This window comes from Centroberyx gerrardi, chromosome 17 (genome assembly GCF_048128805.1).
Source record: "Centroberyx gerrardi isolate f3 chromosome 17, fCenGer3.hap1.cur.20231027, whole genome shotgun sequence".
Taxonomy (NCBI): domain Eukaryota; kingdom Metazoa; phylum Chordata; class Actinopteri; order Beryciformes; family Berycidae; genus Centroberyx; species Centroberyx gerrardi.
The window spans coordinates 9,260,552-9,280,652 of NC_136013.1; the positions used below are offsets into that span (position 1 = coordinate 9,260,552).

At 41.3% G+C, this 20,101-nt stretch overlaps 2 protein-coding genes across 4 annotated transcripts in view; one reads left to right on the plus strand and one right to left on the minus strand.

The window, feature by feature from the left end:
- Positions 1-20,101, minus strand: part of LOC139924781 (transformer-2 protein homolog beta-like) — a 319,694-nt gene that overhangs the window by 22,530 nt on the left and 277,063 nt on the right. The window lies entirely within an intron of this gene.
- Positions 2,428-18,531, plus strand: keap1a (kelch-like ECH-associated protein 1a). 3 transcript variants are annotated; one of them, XM_071915908.2, is made up of 12 exons: positions 2,428-2,946; positions 7,208-8,110; positions 8,580-8,779; positions 9,143-9,299; positions 11,430-11,522; positions 12,150-12,296; positions 12,493-12,602; positions 13,645-13,774; positions 14,152-14,348; positions 15,887-16,092; positions 16,341-16,517; positions 18,107-18,531. In XM_071915908.2, exons 2-12 carry the CDS (start codon positions 7,898-7,900, stop codon positions 18,289-18,291), a joined length of 1,815 nt encoding a protein of 604 aa, XP_071772009.1. In that variant the 5' UTR covers positions 2,428-2,946; positions 7,208-7,897; the 3' UTR covers positions 18,292-18,531. The 3 variants fall into 3 exon arrangements, with proteins under 3 accessions (XP_071772009.1, XP_078145630.1, XP_078145631.1); XM_078289504.1 differs by lacking the exon at positions 2,428-2,946 and adding an exon at positions 2,986-3,083; XM_078289505.1 differs by lacking the exon at positions 2,428-2,946 and adding an exon at positions 5,539-5,618.

A 20,101-nucleotide genomic window follows, 5' to 3' on the forward strand; every position in this document is an offset into this window, starting at 1 on the left:
CTGGTGTACTGGCAGCAGGCGGAGGAGACAACGGCCAAACTCCCCGTCTTCCAGTGTACACCAGTCTGTTGTCAACAACATGGAATCATGGCAATGAAGTGCGTGTAAAGTACTTTAGAAATTATCTTGAATTTGTTGTGCTTTCCTGCCTGTGTTATGTAGATCAGAATGGAGGGGGAGAGGAGAGGAGAGGAGAGGAAAGGAGGAAATAAACACAGTCTTGGAAAGGAGAGGAGACAAGGGGATAGGGGAAAGGAGGAGAGGATACAGTATGTGTGGGAGAAACGCATAGAAGTGGATGAAAAGGAGAGAAGAGAGGGGGAGGAGACATTGTGACTGTTGAGATGTGGCCACCGTTGTGCTGTGTCACCATGCTGTAGTACTTTGCTTTATTACTTCCTCTTAGCAGTAATGGACTTAGCACAATACCTGAGCACAGAGTGTAAACATGGGTAACTTACTGTCAATCAGTTCAAAGCGCTCCTCGTCTGGGAACAATAAAGATAGTTTACAAAGCTGAATAAAAGCATTTCATTAAACTATCAATACCATCACGCACCGTCAGATTAATGATCATCACTGCTGCTTATCACATCATTGCATGATTGCTTACAAAAACATCCATTGTTATGGCTCCTGGAGTTATTTTGTTTTTACAACACATATTTCATTCTGTTGTGTTCAGTAATCAATAACGCAGTCAGCTTCTTCCAGTGTTGAGAGATGTTTCATATTTCGCTTTTCAGTAAACATGGGTTTGTTTATCATCTGCTCTTGCAGATATAAGCAACCTTGCAAAATACACACACACACATACACACACACACACAGAGAGAGAGAGAGAGAGAGAGAGAGACATTCCATTACCTCTGCTTACCACGCCTTTAATTGCACATACCATAAAATGAATCATTTCAGCTGAATCACCTCACATGATTTTCTTAGAAGTAATATGAGCCTCTTAAATAATAATGATGCCTAAGGAGAGTTAAACTGACATTTTATAACCTTATTACAAAAGACATAGGTTTAGGTTAGTTTAGTATATTTGCACATGATAAAATACTGAAAAAGAGACACACACGCAAAAAAAGATACAAACTGTGCAGGAAAGAGGAAGAAACCCCCAAGGGTCTTGTAAAAACATCTCACCCCTAAAAGAAAAAAGAGGAAAAAAGTAAAGATGAGAAACAAAGACAGTGAATTGGGCAACAGATAATAAATTACATCAAAACGCAACAAATAAGACACATATGCTCTTCAATTACTCAGTGAAATATCAATTTATTTTATGATTTAATAGGTTTCATTCTGACTGGTCGTTCTTTCCAGTATGATTAGAAAACTCTTTCACATGATCATGGATTTGTTGTTTTGACATCTTCGCTCCACCAGTCAGAGGCAGAACTGCTCCCCACCCAGGCTTCAAAACAAAACATCAGATAGCTTCTGGTGATATCTATCTGCTGTTTTCTCACGATCATAATGCAACCAGCCAAGTAATTTTTTGTTCTTTGTTTTTTTCTACTTCCTTGGTATACCAGACAGGTGGAGTTTTGACCACAAGAAATGTGAGACAGTCTCAAGGGAGTATTTGAAATTCAGTTGAGTATACTTCCTGACTGACAACTTACCTGACACTGCCTGAAGGAAACCCCCATCCATCTGCCACTGCCAGAAGGTTAATGCAAATACAGCTATTTTCAAATAGTGTTTTGAACAAGGTAATGCAAGCAACTGCCAGTTTCGTGAGCTCACTAGATCTCACTGAGACATTTAACTGAATATAAATGATTAGGATTGATAGGCCTACTGTATGAATGAATTTACAAAAACAAGTTTAGTGAAGGATAAATTGTTGTTTCCACATGGAGGATTCAACAAATCACTATAATATTCCTATAGGGACTTTAAGTGTCTGTGGTACTGAATAATGAGTTTAGCATACTTTCTGGCATTGTTTATCTTCGATCCTATAATAATCCTATAATGTACCTATAGGATATTGTAGGATTTAGGTGTCCTTTATATATAATCTTCATCAATGTATTATGGGATTACTGTATTACTATACTTCTTTTGAAAGGGGAGGAAAGAAGAAACACTAACATTCAGCCATGATTCATCAGTTCAAATAAGGAAACGAGCAGATGTGGCCTCACGGCTGAGCCTGTTTTATTTGCTCCATGAATCACCAATGAAAACTTCACCAGAAGCAGAACTGTCAAACTCGTTGTGTGTGTGTGTGTGTGTGTGTGTGTGTGTGTGTGTGTGTGTGTGTGTGTGTGTGTAGGTGTGTGTGTAGGTGTGTGTGTAGGTGTGTGTGTGTGTGTGTGTGAGCTGGGTGGGTTTGATGGTGTGTTTTTTTTCTCACCAAGACATTACATGATATACTGTAACTTACTTCTGCAGTGTATACGGCTTAGTGCTATAGCGCACACTGTAGCGCTCCTATCCAGACCAAGGTTCACTTTCAGTTTGAGGAATGCTGCTCCGGAGTTGTTGCCATGTAGTTCTCGGTACAGGCGTACTGCCCTCTCACTGTGCAGGATAGGATATTTGCAGAGTCATGTTGGTGCAGAAATTCCTCCCAGAGCGTTTTGGATGCCTGCCCGCGGCGAAGCAACAGCAGCGGCTATAGATCCGCACGTCGAGGCTTTCATTAACCGGTTCATCTGGAGACTGGCTGTTCTAGCCGTGTCGGTGTCAAACGGCGATGAGTAATCTGCGCTCTGTGAATCGCGGTTCCTGTGAGGACAGAAAGCCTCAGTCTCAGACCGGAGACAGATCTGCTTTGGCCGGACAGCCGTGCGTAAAGTGTCCGTACTGATTTCTGTGATATCAACAGACTCCTACCTTGTGATATAGGCTATGTCCTCATTCTGATTCACGACACACGGCGTGCATTGCCCTTTTCTGCTATGGAGCTTAACTTCCTTTGAGGCGGTGAGTAAATCTGTAGCTATTATAATGCAACTATCACAATAACTTCGATGCAGCTCAGTTTTAAGACGCGCCCTGACGAAAAATCACTAGCTTTAATACTCTAAAATGGATTTATTGAGTGTCTGTGGAAGTCAATGGTGAGTTTACGGTGACCTTATAGCACTTAATGGTGTTTGTTTCTTATGTTTCCTATGGCATCGCTATAATATCTCTAACAATAACCCTACAGGATAGTTTATATTTTTGCTGTGATGTGTGTATAGTATCCTTTTCTAGTTTGTTGTAGGGTTATTAAAGTTCTTTTTTCTCAAGGGCGCGCATTCTCACAAAGGGGAATTGAAACTGTTGTACATCGTGCATTTAATTCATGTACAGAGGGGCTGAGTGCTGCTAAAATGGAGCGTTTGCTTGATTATTTGGCGCAACTCCAGTTGCTTTCGATCATTTGTTTCGTTTAAAAATATCACTTATGTAAAAAGAACTAGTATGATATATTTAAGGATAGGCTACTGTACAAATATCACAGCAAAACTATTAGTCGTATAGGAATATGGAATATCATGGGGATACTAAAGTAATACTATAGTGATACCATAGGAGGTAGAAATAACCATGCAGAAAGTAAAGTCACTATAAATGATCACTAATGCTTATTACTGACACACCGTAAATCCCTATAGGAATATTATAAGAATAGCATAGTGTTGTTTTGTTAGGGATTACATGTGCCAGTATATCAGCAGTCTTTGGTCAACCCGGTCAACTGTTACATGCACACCCTGTCTACCCCAGATAAAGATAATAGCCTACATTTGCATTGTGTCGTGATAATGGCTACTGTATCATTAGTGGTGCTTCTGATATAATAAACTTGACTATCAAGTAGCAGTAGAGAGCAAGTGGTTCTTTAGTTATTATGAAGCAAATAGCCTAAGTCAACACCAGTGTTTATGTCTCTCTTCTTTTCAAAGTTCATCATTAAATATCTCTAAAATATAGAGAATCCAGTCTGTGAAGTGATAGTATTCTGTCAACAAAAAAAGCACCATAGTTTGTTCTGATATTGTGCTATCAAATATTTTGTAAGAATGCTTTATTTTTTCAATTGTTGGATATTTCACTTTGGAATGAAATTGTTTGCAACTGCAAGTGAATTACAGTAATAGTAGCAGCAGATTACAAGCTATCAGTGTGCATGCTTATTGTGTCATACTGTGATTGAGTTGTGGGCTGTTGTGTGTTGGTGCAATAATATAATATAATGTTGTAAGATTTCTATGATACTCTCATTGCTCTACTGAATTTAGGAAAAAAAAACGCTTTGTCATCAGTGTACTTTGACCTCAGTCAGCTGTCGGGGCAGTTAAAGGGTCACATGGCGTAAAAACGTGTGTCAGTACTGTTTCCAATCATTGCAACAGATGCATGGTCACTACAGTTCAGCAATTATGAGTGCAGAAGAGTGTTTGGTGAGATAGCATTTCCATTTTAGATGCCTAAGGGAGATTAATTTCACTCCTTAAACAAAGTATTTTAGTACGCAAAGGTCAGAAGTTGACTCCACAGGCCAGGGTCAGCAGACTGCTTTGTTGCCCAGTCTGCCATCTCACACACCAGAAACAACTTGTAAATGCTAATCTATCTATCTATCTCTCTCTCTCTCTCTCTCTCTCTCTCTCTCGCTATCCCCCCCGCTCTCTCTCTCTGTCAGTTAGTTATATCAGGTCTGTGCGATTTATGAAACATTGATCTTGGTGCAAAAATCACAGGGTGTAATTGATTTCCTCTGAATTTCCGTGAGATCTCAAATGTCAAAACTCGTCATTACTCAAAGAATGAAGGTATGAAGAGCATCAATATCTGTTTTTGTTTTTTTTTAATCTTTGAAATCATAATATGATTGAACCAAAGACAAAGCCAAAGAGCATTATGTGACTGCTCACTTCCAAACAACCATTTGTGAGATGACTAAATCAAACCAATATATTTAAAGGCTTTTGTCTGACAGGCGTTTTAACTCCTAGTTATGATCAATAAACTGGTGAGAAGCAGTGCTACTGAGTCCGCAAACAGTGTTCCTGCAGGCTTGAGCAACACTCTGTTACAGCTCTGCACGCTGTGTTTACACAGTAATTCACTGTTAACCCCCATAAAGCCTGATCAGGAGAGCAGGACAGGCCGATACATCCAAGCACAATGGCCCTTTATGGAAAACTGAGTGGCTCTACTGTATTAACAACTCTCTCTCCCTCCCTCTCCGCTGAACTGATTTGACTCTCTCTCTCTTTCTCTCTCACTCTCTCATGCTATCCCCCTTTCATCTCTTTATCCATCTCTCCCACATGCGCTCTTTCACTCCCTTACTCCCAGACTAGAGAAATTCCCTGGTATCTCTCTCCTCTCCCTCTTTGTCTCTCTTTGTCTTTCACTCTCTCTCTTTCTCTTTGTCTTTCTCTCTCTCTCTTTGTCTCTCTCTCTCTCTCTCTCTCCCTCTCCCCCTCTCTCTGCGGGTCATATGACCAGCGATCAGGCTGACTGTAGGGTGAGAGGTGAGGGGAGCTTGAGGCTGAACAGATATGGTTGTGCAACTCCACAAAGCTGTACTCCTTCAGACAACAGAAGTTAACCTTCTAGGACTGATACTGGCGATGTAGCAAAACAAATCAATGACAGTAATACATTTCTTATACCATTTCGCACCAAAGAATCAAGTGTTCCAAGTTGTCCTGTAAGGATTGAATGTGGCAACTATCACTGCAAGGTTAGGGGTTTATTCTCATCAGTCACCCATGCTAAAAATGCCAAACAAAGTGTCAAACTGCAGATGTTGCTCTGTCAAATGTGTCCATTGATTGTAAGAGGCAGTGTAGTCGCCTCGAGTATGGAAGTCTTTCCTTGCTCTCCTAATAATGAGTTGATTTGTTCTGCTTCAGCTGCGGCAGCGATTGATACACTTCGGAATGCAGATTTCATGTTCTAGGATATGGAATTGGTTTGGCTTTGTATAAGGAGGTGCTTTCAATCCACTACTTACCTGCCTGCCTTAAGGCACAGGCAGATAAGTTTACTGTTATTAGTGCGCTCACCTTCGTCATTTAGTTATTTAGTTTAGAGGTTTGGTCAAACAGGTTCCAGTCAGCGCTGAGAAGAGCCGGTGGAGGACACCGGCATAGTCTGACATCATAAAACTCAACTGGGAAGTGGTTTTACTACTTATTTAGAAAGCCCATGTTGAGTCTTTTAAAGAGAATAGTGCTTGCTCAGGGTCAGCTTCTGATCTCTGGTAGGAAATCATTCATGTTTTTTTGTTCTGTGTTAGATAGTGTGTGCATGTGTTTATCAGCCTGTTGCTGTCTGCAAGCTCTCAGACATTCCTCTCTGACTCACACACTGTGAGTCTGACTGTTAAAAGTCTACTGTTTGGGGTTATTACAGGAGGAAATAAGAAGCAAGGGTTTTAGCTAGTTCTATTGGCTTTAACATAAATGGGGCAGAAATTGAATAAACTACCTAGTTTACTTTTAAAGGGCAATACCAGCTCTTGGAATTTATAAAACGTAGTATCTCAGACAGTTGTTTGGCCATTTGTAGAGATATTTAAAATCCATTTTGTGCCAAATTGAAGATTGCCATAGGCTTCCAGTGTATCTGAAAACATACTGTAGGCTTGGAAATCTTTAAAAAAAATTAGCATATTAAATAAAAAATGCCACACTAAATTTTGAGGCGTCACAATTAAAAAACTAAATCAAATCCATGAATTCAAAAGAGTAATTCTTCAGAAAATGTGTCATGTCAGAGATTGAAATAGCATAGAAATGGCAGAGCCTTCATTCTCAATAACGCCTTTAAAGACTTTAAAGACCTTCTTATGACAAAAGATTTACAGGTTCAGAATTTTGAAGGAAATTATTTTCCTGAATCGACTGAATTGAAAGTGAATTGACCCCAACCTTGGGGGGAAAACAATGGTGTAAAGCAGTCTGACATTATACTACTTGTTGATCATCTTTTCTGTTTGAGCAGCAAGGAAGTGAAACCTTGACAAGTGTATGTGTGTATGTGTGACACAGACACACACATACACCCACTCAGACACACGCACACACACACACCCATGCACACACACACACGCACACACACAGGGCCCCCTAGGGGAAATCAACATACTGACATGAGGCTTTGGATCCATTAGCTTTTTTCAAGCCACTAAAAGGCTCTCTCATCTTTCTTAACAATTTATTTCTTTATTTTTTTACAGGATAAGCATCACACCAGATGAGATTAAAGATATCCCTGCCGGGATGCATCTGATTGTGCAGTTGCACATATTTGCCAACCTCTACCCTTCTTCCGTGGAAGTCTGAAATCTGTAAAATGTGGATTGGCACCATTAAAATGATCTTGATTTGACTTTGATTTTGAAACTGTGTCCCGATACAAAAGCTGTCAGTCATGTTGGAGCCTGGATCTGTCATTGGAGGAGCATTATGTGGTTCAACCTCGGCCTACAAGTTCTTTTACCCACCGTATTTGTGCACAAAAATATATGAACTGAACTTCTTTTATGCAGCAACTGGTGTTTCCCTAGGAGTATTCTCTCTGCTGATTGGCTGTGGAAGGGATCACCCATGGCTACACTGTTCACATCCCTCATCTCTTGGGAAATGTTCTGTTAACTAAATAGATGTAGGTTTTTTTGTTGTTTTTTTGTTTGATTTTGGGAACAAATGGAGGAACTAAGGACATCATCTCTACTCACTGGAGACTTTACTTTGACGAACAAGGTTGACGAATTGATGTCCAAAGGAATTCCCTCTGTGTTAAAAGCCTGACCTCAATGGGATAAGAGCTCAAAGCCTTGAACTATAAGGGACTATAAGGCTGAATAGGTAACAATCCCTCATTTAAAAAACAAAACTTCTGGAGTCCTCCCCTCCTCTCTCCCAGGATGCATTGCCCTTTGAGGAAGAAGCGTCCCACTCGGGATGCCGATTTCTCGGCTATCGCGGTTCCATCGATGCGTGGGTCCGGTTACCTCGACTACACCATCGAGACCCACGCCTCCAGATGCCTGAAGGCCATGGATGAGTTCAGACGCCATGAGATGCTGTGTGACCTGGTGCTGCATGTCACGTACAAGGAAAAGACAGTGGACTTCAAGGTGAGAGACCCGCTGAACTAAACTATCGGAGCGATTGGTTCATAGGAAGAAGTTTGCGTCATTCTGTTTGGGGTTTTCTATCTCATTATTATACACTTTCACAGTTCTTTTAAAATGCGAATGCAAACATGAAATGAATTCCACTGTATTTGACAAAAGTGCTCTTATGGTGTCAGTTAAAATGATATTTTCAGAAATAGTAAATTTACTGGACCCAAAATAGTAGCAGCTAATCAAGTATAGTACTGTGTGTTTGTTTCTCAGTCACCAGCCAGGTAAAGTGAATGGAATATTTCCCTACCATTGAATAAGCAGAAACTCAGTTTGAAAACCTTGAATTAGAAATGGATTCTGTGGAGAGTTTTAGTATCATATGGTCTATATGTTTGTTTTAGAGGCCTTTCCGCCCAGCATAGGAGATAATTCTTGGATCAACTGTTGAACAAAGTCCTCATCCGTCCCCCTTCAGGTGCACAAGGTGGTACTGGCCTCCTGCAGCCCCTACTTCAGAGCCATGTTCACCAGCAGCTTTAAAGAGTGCGGAGCCTCAGACGTCACCCTGCGCGACGTCTGCCCCCAGGTGGTGGGAAGGCTTATTGACTTTGCCTACACCTCCCGCATCACCGTGGGAGAGAAGTGTGTGTTGCACGTTCTTCTGGCTGCCATGAGGTGAGAATGCAGAATCAGCAGTAGACAGCGCAGAGGGTGGATGCCACACTCTCCTTTGTCTTTAGATAAACCTGAATCAGTGAATTTAATTCTCTGAAGCTTAGACTTCTATTTAAGCACCCCAGTTAATCATTACAGAAGACACTTGATTTTCATATTATGTCGAAATTTTGAAATTACAAAAGCAGCCATCTGAAAAGTGACCTTCTGACTTGACTCCTATATTCTATTCCCCTCTCTCTCTCTCGGGATGTACCTGCTAAATAAAAGTTAAATGAAAATAATTTAAATTTGATGGCTAGGTACAGCTACGATCAAAGGTCATATTTGTTTGTTTCCTACTTTCCTGTTCTGTTCCACCAGGTATCAGATGGAAGACGTGGCCAAGGCATGCTGTGATTTCCTCACTAAGCACCTGGAGCCGGCTAATGTCATCGGCATCGCCCGCTTCGCTGAGGAGCTCGGCTGCACAGAGCTGCACCAGCGGAGCCGAGAGTACATCAATACACACTTCAATGAGGTGGTGTGCAAGGATAGAAAGTACATGCCACACACACTGACATACACACGCAAACATGCACACACATAGGCACCTTCACACCTCACCATTACTGAAACAATATTGCAATCTTTCACCTTCTTAGATCTTCTCTGAGATCAAGTCAAGTCAGGACAAGTGTATTTATGAAGTGCTTTTTTATTGCAATGTGCTTTACATAGCAACAAATCTTAAGCAACACATAAGATATATTTATTTATTTTAAAGTAAGTGCTTTTTAGCAAGAAGCCCTGACATGTAGCCTCTACAACACTGTCATGCTAGTCTTGCATGGGAAAAAGGAGGAAGCCACTGAAAATGTTGAAATTATGTGAGTCAAACTCACGGAGGCGGTACTTCGGAGGAATACGGGTGTACACCACATCGCCCTGCAACAGCTCCAGGACCACTCCATTAGAAACATACTCATGGGCCTCCCAGTGATTCCAACCATAATTGAGGAGGACTGTTTCATTGTTCTTGTACAAGGCTAAGCCGATATGGGTACCTTTCCGGTTATCCATGGCGTTGAATCGGAAGAAGTAGGCGCCTTTGAGGGGGGCTGTGAAGATACCTGCATTGTAGTACAAACAAACAGGGAAGTGAAGAGCTGAAATTTGCCAGTTGTCACATTTCATTGATCATAGTCTCGCTCTCTCTCTCACACACACATACAACTACACACATTAGTTTATACCTGTGAAAAGGTTGTAAGCGTTGCCGACGTTAGTGATGATTCTTGGGTAGACCAGTGTGGTCTCAGCATTGAAGGGCCCCACTGTCTCCGTCAGACTTACAGAGAAGGCCACTTTGGGTCCATCTGTGAACACGGAGCATGAGAAGTAAAACATACTTGTTATTGTGGCAAATCAATACTCCAGTACAATTTCTGCTTTAAACAGTTGTCCATTTTTACCAGTTTTCTCTCGTATCGTCTCTTCAAGCTGGCTCACGCTGGTTGTTAACTGTACCCCCATGGCAGACAGTTGGGCTGTTTGGCCTAGAAAATATTTTAAAAATTAACTGCAATTGTGACCAATTCAGAATGCTCCTCCACCAGATCGATGTTCAGTATTTTTGTTTGTTTGTTTGTTTGCTTATCATTGCCCGTTACCTGCCAGCTCTTTTTCCAGGTCCTCTGCTTTGCCTTTGTAGAGCAGTAAGTATGTCTTGGTCACATCCAGCTCTGTTCTTAAGTCCTTAACTGTGCTCTCCTGATCTTCTACCTTACGTTCGCTCACTGCCAGTCTGGTCTCCATCGACCTCAGCTGCTCCCAGATGTCAGGCTGTGAGGCTGACACTCCGTTGGTCCCTCTTACAGTGTCTTGTGTGTTTATGGTCTCTTGCTGAGCCCAAGTCCCTGACAGGCATAGTGTCGACAGCAGCAAAGCTATAGCACTCTTCATACTGTCCTCAGATCTTGAAACTCAAATCTCTGTTATCTCAGATAAGTCTGAATGACTGAATCTAAATCGCTGAGGGTCAGTCCTCCGCCTTGTATGCACTCATGCATGCACATGCCCACACACACACCCACACATACACATATACCAACAAAAATAAGTTAATCATTACGGATGCCACCGGACTTTTGTCCTTTCGGAAATTTTGAAAAGATGTAAATTGCCTGCTTGAAAAGTGACCTCCTGGCATTTTTGATATCCTAATTCTCTCTTTCTCTCTCTCTCTCTCTCTCTCTCTCTCTCTCTCTCTCTCTCTCTCTCTCTCTCTCTCTCTCTCTCTCTCTCATACATGTGCTTATTAAGCAAAGTTAAAAGAAGGGATTACAGAGTTGATGTGTTTCTTAGATTACGGCATGACATTACATACTGAGCACAGAGCTCTGCTGTTTCAAGATTTTCTCCAAGGAGGATACACTCTCTCTCCCTCTCTCTTACACACACACACACACACACACACACACACACACACACACACACACACACAACACACACAAAATGTAATTATTATTGAGTTTTATTTATAAGTTAAGTTTTATTAAGAGCCAATATACTTTAATTTAGAAAACGGCCCGTCTGAAAAGAGACTTAAATGTGCATATTCAGTAGTATGCCTTGTGTCTCCTAAATGTCTTACATCCTTCTGTCCTAGGTGACTAAAGTGGAGGAGTTCTTCAGCCTTTCTCACTGCCAGCTGCTGGAGCTCATCAGTCAGGACAGTCTCAAGGTGCTCTGTGAGTCTGAGGTTTGTAGCATTCGATTTTCCATGTCATCATTTAAATAACTTCTTAAATCATGTTTTTACTGACAGACATTTAAGTCATTTATTTGTACCTATTTTAATCTTAGTGTGTTTGGCTGTTTTATTCTTCTGTAACCCTGTTTTTAATTCCTATCTAACATTTTTTTGTTTATCATATCAGCTTTCATTTACTATTGATTTATTGTCTGTAAAGCAGTTGGTAGCTCTATACAATTTGCTACACAAATTACAGAAAGTTACACAAATTAGGTGCATCATTAGTATTTCTAAAACGTATTTTGTATTATTTGCATAATACTAAATGCTTAAGTTATAAAATGTAAGCATGACATGGGTCAAATAATTGTTTCCTTGGGGTTAAATATATTGTCAGTTTAACATGATGACTGGAGGCGTGGCCAGAACGGCCCAGCCATCACTAAGGGCATCTAGATTTGTTTTCTAACCTACATGGAGCATCAGATGGATGAACAGAAAACCTCAAATTGGCTCTTTTTTATTGTCCTATGTGTCAAGCCCCACTTATCTCATGCTAAAATTTCGCCCAGTTCTGAAAAGGATGCTAGTTGCATGACATACCATACTAATATTTAAATAAATCCATGCCAGGTGTATAAAGCCTGTACAGACTGGGTCCGCTGGGATGTGGAGGGTAGAGCCCAGTATCTACATGCCCTCCTGAATGCTGTCCGTATCTACGCCCTGCCTCCTAAGTTCCTGAAGAACCAGCTTCTGTCCTGCCCCATCCTCAGCAAGGTAATCTGCATCCTTACATTGTGTGTCCTGGGATGGAAATGCAGTGACAGATGAGATTTGTGCTCATAATAGTGAACTAATGTTAGATTCCAAAATAATGATTCATTCACTCGTTCCTCCAATAACTCACTCACTCACTCAGTCACTAAGCAGCACTTTACGATTTTCATTCATCTATCCCTCCTTTAATCTCCAGGCCAATTCCTGTAAGGACTTCCTATCTAAAATCTTCCAGGAGATGGCATTGAGGAAGCCCCTCCCCCCTGCACCACACCGCGGGACCCAACTCATCTACGTGGCCGGCGGGTAGTTGGAATCTCGTGTTCAATTCCTATTTTACAGTTCAACCCAAAATAAAAATTTAGTCAGTGTCTACTCAGCCCCATGTCAGTCAAAACTCCACTGAAGTTCCATATTTACCTCATTATCTCCTATATTTTCCTCAAGAACATTGCTTTGTTTTAGAACACGCCAACAGTCGTGCGCGCACCCTACAGCACTCTGGTGGAAGTTGAAAGCCTACAGTTGTTAGTTTTGCAGCACAGTAGCAAGCACAGTCTTCCTTTTTTAACTTTTGGACACACAGAGTAATAATCGGTCTCACAACCCCAGAGTAGTCCAAGGGAAAACGGGAAGCAATATAAGGAAGATTGAAGGAAAAATGATAAGCCAGAAGTTGGATTTGGAAAAAAAAACAAGGGATTTATTACTGAAAAATGGGAAGCTTAACTTAAGGAGACTTCAGGGTGAACCAAGGCCAAAACAACAAACAAAAATACAGCACTGCCTAAAACAGAAAAACTCTAAACTGTCCAGAAACAAAAGTGTAATGCAGCACAATTCTAGGCTGCCTAACTGGCCAAAAACAAAACACTTGGATTATGCTGCATGAGAAATTTGTTGGACATTTTATGCTGTTTTTGGAGCTGTAGAAAGACAGCCCATTAACTTCAGTAGCTTGGGATAAGGCTGAAATGGAACTACAGGGACTTGCACAATGTGTGTTTGATGGTCTTACCAACTTCAATGGAGTTTTGACTGACTTGGGAGTGAGTAGATAATGACTGAATTTTCATTTTGGAGTGAACTATTCCTATAATGATTTTTTAACCACTACCTTTAAAGCCCCACTTTATCTGTGATATAGTTTGTATGAATGCATGCATATCAGCATATTAAGTCATGTATGTTTTAAAGAGTGGGTCCCAAAGCGAGTGAGAATTTATCTAATTTGGTTGTATAGTGCAAGACATATTCCAAACACCAATAGAAGCCATGCTCTTGCACATTGGACCTACATCTAGTGTGCTGTGAACTACCTACTGACCATTTTCCTCTCTCTGTTCAGGTACCGGCAGCATTCACTGGGCACCATGGAGGCTTACGATCCCAGGAGGAATACCTGGCTGAAACTGGCTGACATGGGGGCGCCCTGCAGTGGCCTGGGAGCCTGCGTGCTTTTTGGACTGCTGTACACGGTAGGTAGGCTGACCAGAATGTCATCATGGACAGCTGCACTGTAAAAGATACCTTTAGATACATTATGGACAGTCTTACACTCTGAATGACACTCAACGATGGGATACAATACTATACGATACAATACGATATTATGCAATATGGTATGATGCAATATGTTCCGATACGATATGTTACGCTACGATATGTTACGATAATTCACACTTAGTAATAACAATATCAGTAGGGAAACTTTATGGGGAGACTATGTTTTATACTATTTTATCATCATTCACCGAGGAAAGTTTGCTTCGGGAGGCCCGTGTTTTGAAAGAAAAAAAAAAAGCTTCTCCCAGTCTAGTCATCTCTATTCTAATACCCATTTTCACGAATCCAGGTTGGAGGCAGGAACCTGTCTCTTCAAAACAACACAGAGTCCAGCACCCTGTGCTGCTACAACCCCATGACCAACCAATGGACCCAGCATGCCTCCCTCAACATCCCCAGGAACAGGGTGGGGGTGGGCGTGGTGGACGGCAGCATCTACGCTGTAGGGGGATCCCAGGGCTCCACGCATCACAACACCGTGGAGAGGTGAGAGATGTTCACTCCTTTGTTGAGGCTTTATTTAACCAGACAGGCACTTCAGAATTAATTCTCTTTTAATGACAGCCTATTTACAAAGATGGCACGTTGGTAGGAGTTAAGAGTAGTGAGCATGAATTTCCCCAACTATACACACACTCTTAGATTAAGTGCAGTTACCTTTATGTAAGTGTGGATAATGACATGGGAGAGGGAAAATGAATAGCTGTCATTCAACCAAGAGAGCACTCAAAAAGGTTGCAGGTATTCCTCTTAGCCTAATTAGACAACAACACAGGCTCATTCAGAACGTGTTGAGACACACTTCCCTGGAATGTCAATCCTGTCGGGAATGCTTTACATCTCGTCGCTGCCACCGCTGAGCAGCTAGCAGGGAGGAGATTATCTTCACCGGAATGCTGTTTTCAAACTGATTAATGAATCAGTTTGAAAATTAATAAAAGCTAAATTCAGAGAAATGAAAGAAATGTATAATATTTGCATTTTTTTCCTATCCAAAGAACCCACTTGACGTGCTTCAAAAGTAACCTTGAATGCCTTTTTATAGGGTAGGGTAAGATTTTTAAGTGATGAACTCATCAGACACCACTTGGAAGTCCTCTGAGAAACTGCTAAATATAAACAGCTGATAAAATTGTTGAAATGAAAATGGTTTAGACTGTGCTAAATTTAGACTATTGCTTAGATTATTATTTGCCTATTTACACAAGGTAACTGGACTTTGCCTCTCCGCTATCCCTCTAGATGCACATGCACAACCAAGCACAAATCCGCAATTTTTTCAGGGGTCAGACCACAGCGTCAGTTTCAGTGCAGTGCCCCGGGAAATGTTTGGGGTTCAGTGACTTGCTCAAGGGCACTTTGGCAGTGTTGGCGGGAACGTGAACGTAATATCAGCCACCCTCCTATCAGCAGTTCACAGCTGCAATACACCTGTCAGTGCCAAGGACTGAATCAACAACCTTCTAATCATTAACCAGCCCTTCTAGCCAGCACTTCTAGTATAAACTGCCTCACCATAATTCAGTTATTTGTTGTTATTGTGTTACTTTTATTACTCAGAAATGTGTACATCCAGAAGTCTAGCTTACAGTGTGATAGACAAATTCCTTCGGTTTAGACTTTTGAATCCAAATTTTGACACTATGGGCATAGAGTGAGAATGTTAATCAATAACTGTTTGCAGATGTCAATACAGACTCTGGATTCTATGGACTTTCTTCTCTCTGTCTGTTCTGAGTGGTGGCTACAATCTCCTCGGCTTCAAATAAAGCTTGTCAATAGATGCCAAACATGGTTGCCAGCTTAACCTAATCCACTTAAAGTTGACTGGCTCATGTAGATTGAGAAAGTTGCGGCACACAGCCCCACCTCTCTGAGTCCTTCTCATTTAGATTGAAGTTTCACTGGACTGCTACACTAATTTGATTATTTTGATTGAATCATTAGCAATTCTTAACAGGTTGTCACTATTTTGACTAGAAGCTATACGACTAGATACTATACGACTGCTCTTTCGTTGGCAGGTGGGATCCAGAGTCAAATCGCTGGTCCTTTGTTTGCCCGATGTCAGTGGCTCGCCTGGGTGCCGGCGTGGCGGCGTGCGGGGGGGCTCTGTATGTCGTGGGGGGGTTCGACGGGCAGAACCGCTGGAACACTGCGGAGAAATACCAGCCTGATACCAACACCTGGCACCAACTGGCACCCATGGGCTCTATACGCAGCGGACTGGGTGAGTGTGTGTGTAACTTAGTTCCCTGGATGCAAATAAAGCTTTTGAAATGTGCATGTGCATCTTTGTGTGAGTGTGTGTGTGTGTGTGTGTGTGTGTGTGTGCATGTGTTTTTGCATACCACTGACCACTGTATGTGTTTGTGTCTAACCATACAGTGGCCTCCCTTGACTTCCTTGCGTGTGAGTTCTTAACGTAGCATCTATGTAGCTGCACAGGTTTGATTCCTTCTCTGTCTGTGTGTGTAGGTTTGGTAAGTTTGGACAACTACCTGTACGCCATAGGGGGATATGATGGGCGGAGCCAGCTGTGCTCTATGGAGCGTTACAATGTAGCCAGGAACCTGTGGGAACCCAGGGCCTCCATGCAGCACTGTCGCAGCGCGCACGGAGTCACGGTCTACCAGGGACGCATCTTCGTTCTGGGTCAGTTCCATCACTAATCTAACCGCATGAAAAAATTGACTTTCAAACCTCATGATTTAAATGAAGTTTTATTATTTATTCTGTAATCTGGGAAAAAGCCTGGAAAATTAAATTACGTGTCAATAACCAAAATGAGTTGCAGGCCTGTTGTTGGCGGTTCCAAGAATAATAATATGTTTTGATTAGTCTTGGTCCAAAAACAAGAGAATAAATTTCACATTCGGGTGCCGGCTGAAAACGTTTAAGAACCCCTGGCATAAATCAGACACACAGTGACAAAGCATACACTTCATAATGTGCATTATTGTAATGAATTCACTGTAGTAACAACAATGTATTGGTAAATAATAGACTGTGTGCTTGATGGTGGGCTCCTGTTTGTCATTACTGGTCGCACAGTGCAAAAGGTCCATATGTCAGCATGTGCTCATGACTTTATTGGAGGGGTTGTTACACTGTGAAACTGACTGGGAGGACCAAATGATGTCACACTAGGAAGCCGCCATCTTTTGGTTGGCTTTTATTGTGATTCTGAATTAGTTTAAGAAATTCTAAAATGTGTGTATGTGTGTATGTACTTCTATTTCTGTACATATGAGGACCAAATTTCCTCACAAGAATAGAAAAGAAAGATGAAGAAAATTCTCCAAAGTGAGGGACATTTTGCCGGTCCTCATTTCTTTAAGGGGCTATTTTAGGGTTTAGGGCTTGGGTTTAGCGTTAAAGGATAAGGCTGGTGTTTTTTAATGCATTGCTTACTGTCAACAAATCCTGTGAAAGTAACAAAATCAGCAATGATTTTGTTTTGCCACAAGTCTCGTCCATGTAGCCGGTGCCCAATGAAGCCTCATGTCCCAGCAGCCATAGAACTCCCTTGTATTAAAAAAATGATTAAAAACACGTCAAAGAGCCATGCCGTTGCTCTGGGCAACATATTTCATCATCACGATGCACCGGGCCGGCCGACTTTTTCCTCAAACAACTTAATAAGCCAGCTGTAAACACGTTTGCGATCTCAGGAAAGTACTTCCGTAGCACCGAAAATAGTCCCCGGCGTAATGAAGAATTTGTTCCCATTTGAATTTGATTTGGTAATAACTACAACAGCCGGACTTTTCGTGGTAACAGTTAATTGAAACTATGTCTTTGTGAGCTGTATTTCAAGGTTTTTAGCTTACAGTTGGAGCCAATGACTTTCGGGTTGAAGGCTAAAAACGGTACGTGGGAAGTCAGAAAGTAACGGGAGTAGAGCAAACGCATTGTTGATTTTGTTATTTTCATAGGATTTGTTGACGGTAAGCAATGCATTAAAAAACACCAGCTTTATCCTTTAGATAAGGCTTAGTTAGAATTAGGATTAGGTTTAGGTTACGGTTGGTTTATAGTTAGGGTTTTGGGTTTAGGGTTAAAGTTAGAATTAGGATTAGATTTAGGTTCAGGTGAGGTTTAGGGTTAGGCATGTAGTGGAGAAAGTTAAGGTCAAGGTTAGGGAATGTATGGAGTCAGTGAAGGTCCTCACAAGTATAGTAATACAAATGTGTGTGTGTGTGTGTGTGTGTGTGTGTGTGTGTGTGTGTGTGTCTATCCAGGAGGTTTTAACCAGATTGGCTTCCTGTCCAGCGTGGAGTGTTACTGTCCAGAAACAAACGAATGGACTTATGTGACCGACATGCCCATCGGACGCAGCGGCATGGGCGTCGCTGTTACCATGGAGCCCTGCCCCGGCAACCTGCCGGAAGAAGAGGAGGAAGAGGACGAGCAGGAAGGCACATAGAACCAGGATGAAGAAACCAGAGCAAAACTGTTGAAGTTTTCAAGTGTTGAATACTGTTATAACTGCTGCTGCTTTTCAAGAGAGGGTTAAGTGCATTAAATGAAAACATTCCAATATGACTACTAGTGTGTCTCCACCCACTGTGGATCTCAGCTGTATCGCACCATGGAATGCTACAGGTCTAGTTTGTATGGAACTGTCGAAGAGGGAGGATTTTACAGTAGTTCTACATGTGTTGGGGAGGATTTTTTATTTTTTTATTTTTTATTTAACCTTTATTTATCCAGGTTAGCCTCATTGAGATTAAGAATCTCTTTTTTAAGAGGGACTTGGCCAAGAAAAGCAGCACAAAGTTACAGACGCCACAACAAACATCTCATCACATGACAGCATTATACATGATCAACAAACATTCAATGTTTAATATAAAAGCAATTTAAACTATGAGGAAAAACAATTACAATTTTCACCATCCTCCCTACCTTTAACCATTGTTTTAAAAACATTCAATGAGACCAGCTCCTGTAATTTCAGGTCCTTCTGGAGCTCATTCCATGCCATAGGGGCTGAGAACTGAAACACCTTTTTACCAAACTCTGTACGAGCCTTTTTTACATTCAGTACATACAAGTTTTGTGAGCGTAAATGGTAATTTTTGTTAGTCTGCTGGACAATGTATGTACATAAATAAAATGGGAGTTGTTTCAGTATCGCCTTATAAATAGAAATATACCAGTGACTCAGCCTACGTAAAGTCAGGGATGGCCAACCCACTTTCCGATAGAGAACACAGTGGTGAGTTAGAGATTTACAGTTTGTAACAAACCTCGAGGCCCCATGATATACAGTGTCCCGCAGAAGCAACGAAGCCACAGGTGCATGCATGTATAAAATGTCTCCATAATCTACTGCAGGTAGAAAAGTAGCAGAGACAAGCCTTTTTCTCACCTCAAAAGAAAAGCAGGACTTATTTCTAAAATAAAAACCTAACTTGAGTCTAAGCCTTTTCACCAGGGACTCTATATGACACCTAAAAGTAAGACCATCGTCTATTAAAAAACCCAAGTACTTATAAGTTTATACTCTTTCAATTGATTTATCCTGCATTGTAGTAATCTGAGGTAAAGATTGGGGCTCTTTCTTTGACCTGGTAAATACCATCAGCTTGGTCTTATCAGCATTCAGAATGAGCTTCAGCTGACACAGCTGCACTTGTATGGCATTAAAAGCGCATTGAAGGTCCTCAAAAGCCTTTTTCAATGTATCTGCACAAGAATAAATGACTGTGTCATCTGCATATAGATGAAAACTAGCATTTTCTATACCTTTGCCAATATTATTTACATAAATTGTGAAAAGAAGAGGTCCAAGGACTGAGCCCTGTGGCACCCCCTTGTGAATAGTTAAAATATCAGATCTCATACCATCAAACTGGATACATTGTGTTCTATCTGACAGGTACTTCTCAGATAAACCTGTATTGACTAATCTTTGTATCATGATGTCATGATCAACTGTGTCAAAGGCCTTTGACAGGTCAATAAAGAGGGAGACACAATGCTGCTTCTCATCCAAAGCACTAATAACATCATTAATAACTTTCATTGCTGCCGTTGTGGTGCCATGTTGTTTTCTAAAGCCTGACTGGTAATAAAAAAAACCTTGATCTGATCACACACCAGTGTCTTCAGAACTTTAGCAAGAACTGAAAGCTTAGAAATAGGCCTGTAGTTATTCATAATTGAGGGATCTCCACCTTTTAACAGAGGAAGAACAAAAGCTGACTTCCATGCCCTGGGGATAACATTTG

What these genes read in the sequence shown, in the direction of transcription:
- keap1a (XM_071915908.2), top strand. Translation starts at nt 7,898, where the DNA reads ATGCATTGCCCTTTGAGGAAGAAGCGTCCCACTCGGGATGCCGATTTC. An exon ending in AAAAGACAGTGGACTTCAAG is followed by an intron (nt 8,111 to 8,579) that starts GTGAGAGACCCG and finishes GTCCCCCTTCAG; the next exon opens with GTGCACAAGGTGGTACTGGC. An exon ending in AGGTGCTCTGTGAGTCTGAG is followed by an intron (nt 11,523 to 12,149) that starts GTTTGTAGCATT and finishes AATCCATGCCAG; the next exon opens with GTGTATAAAGCCTGTACAGA.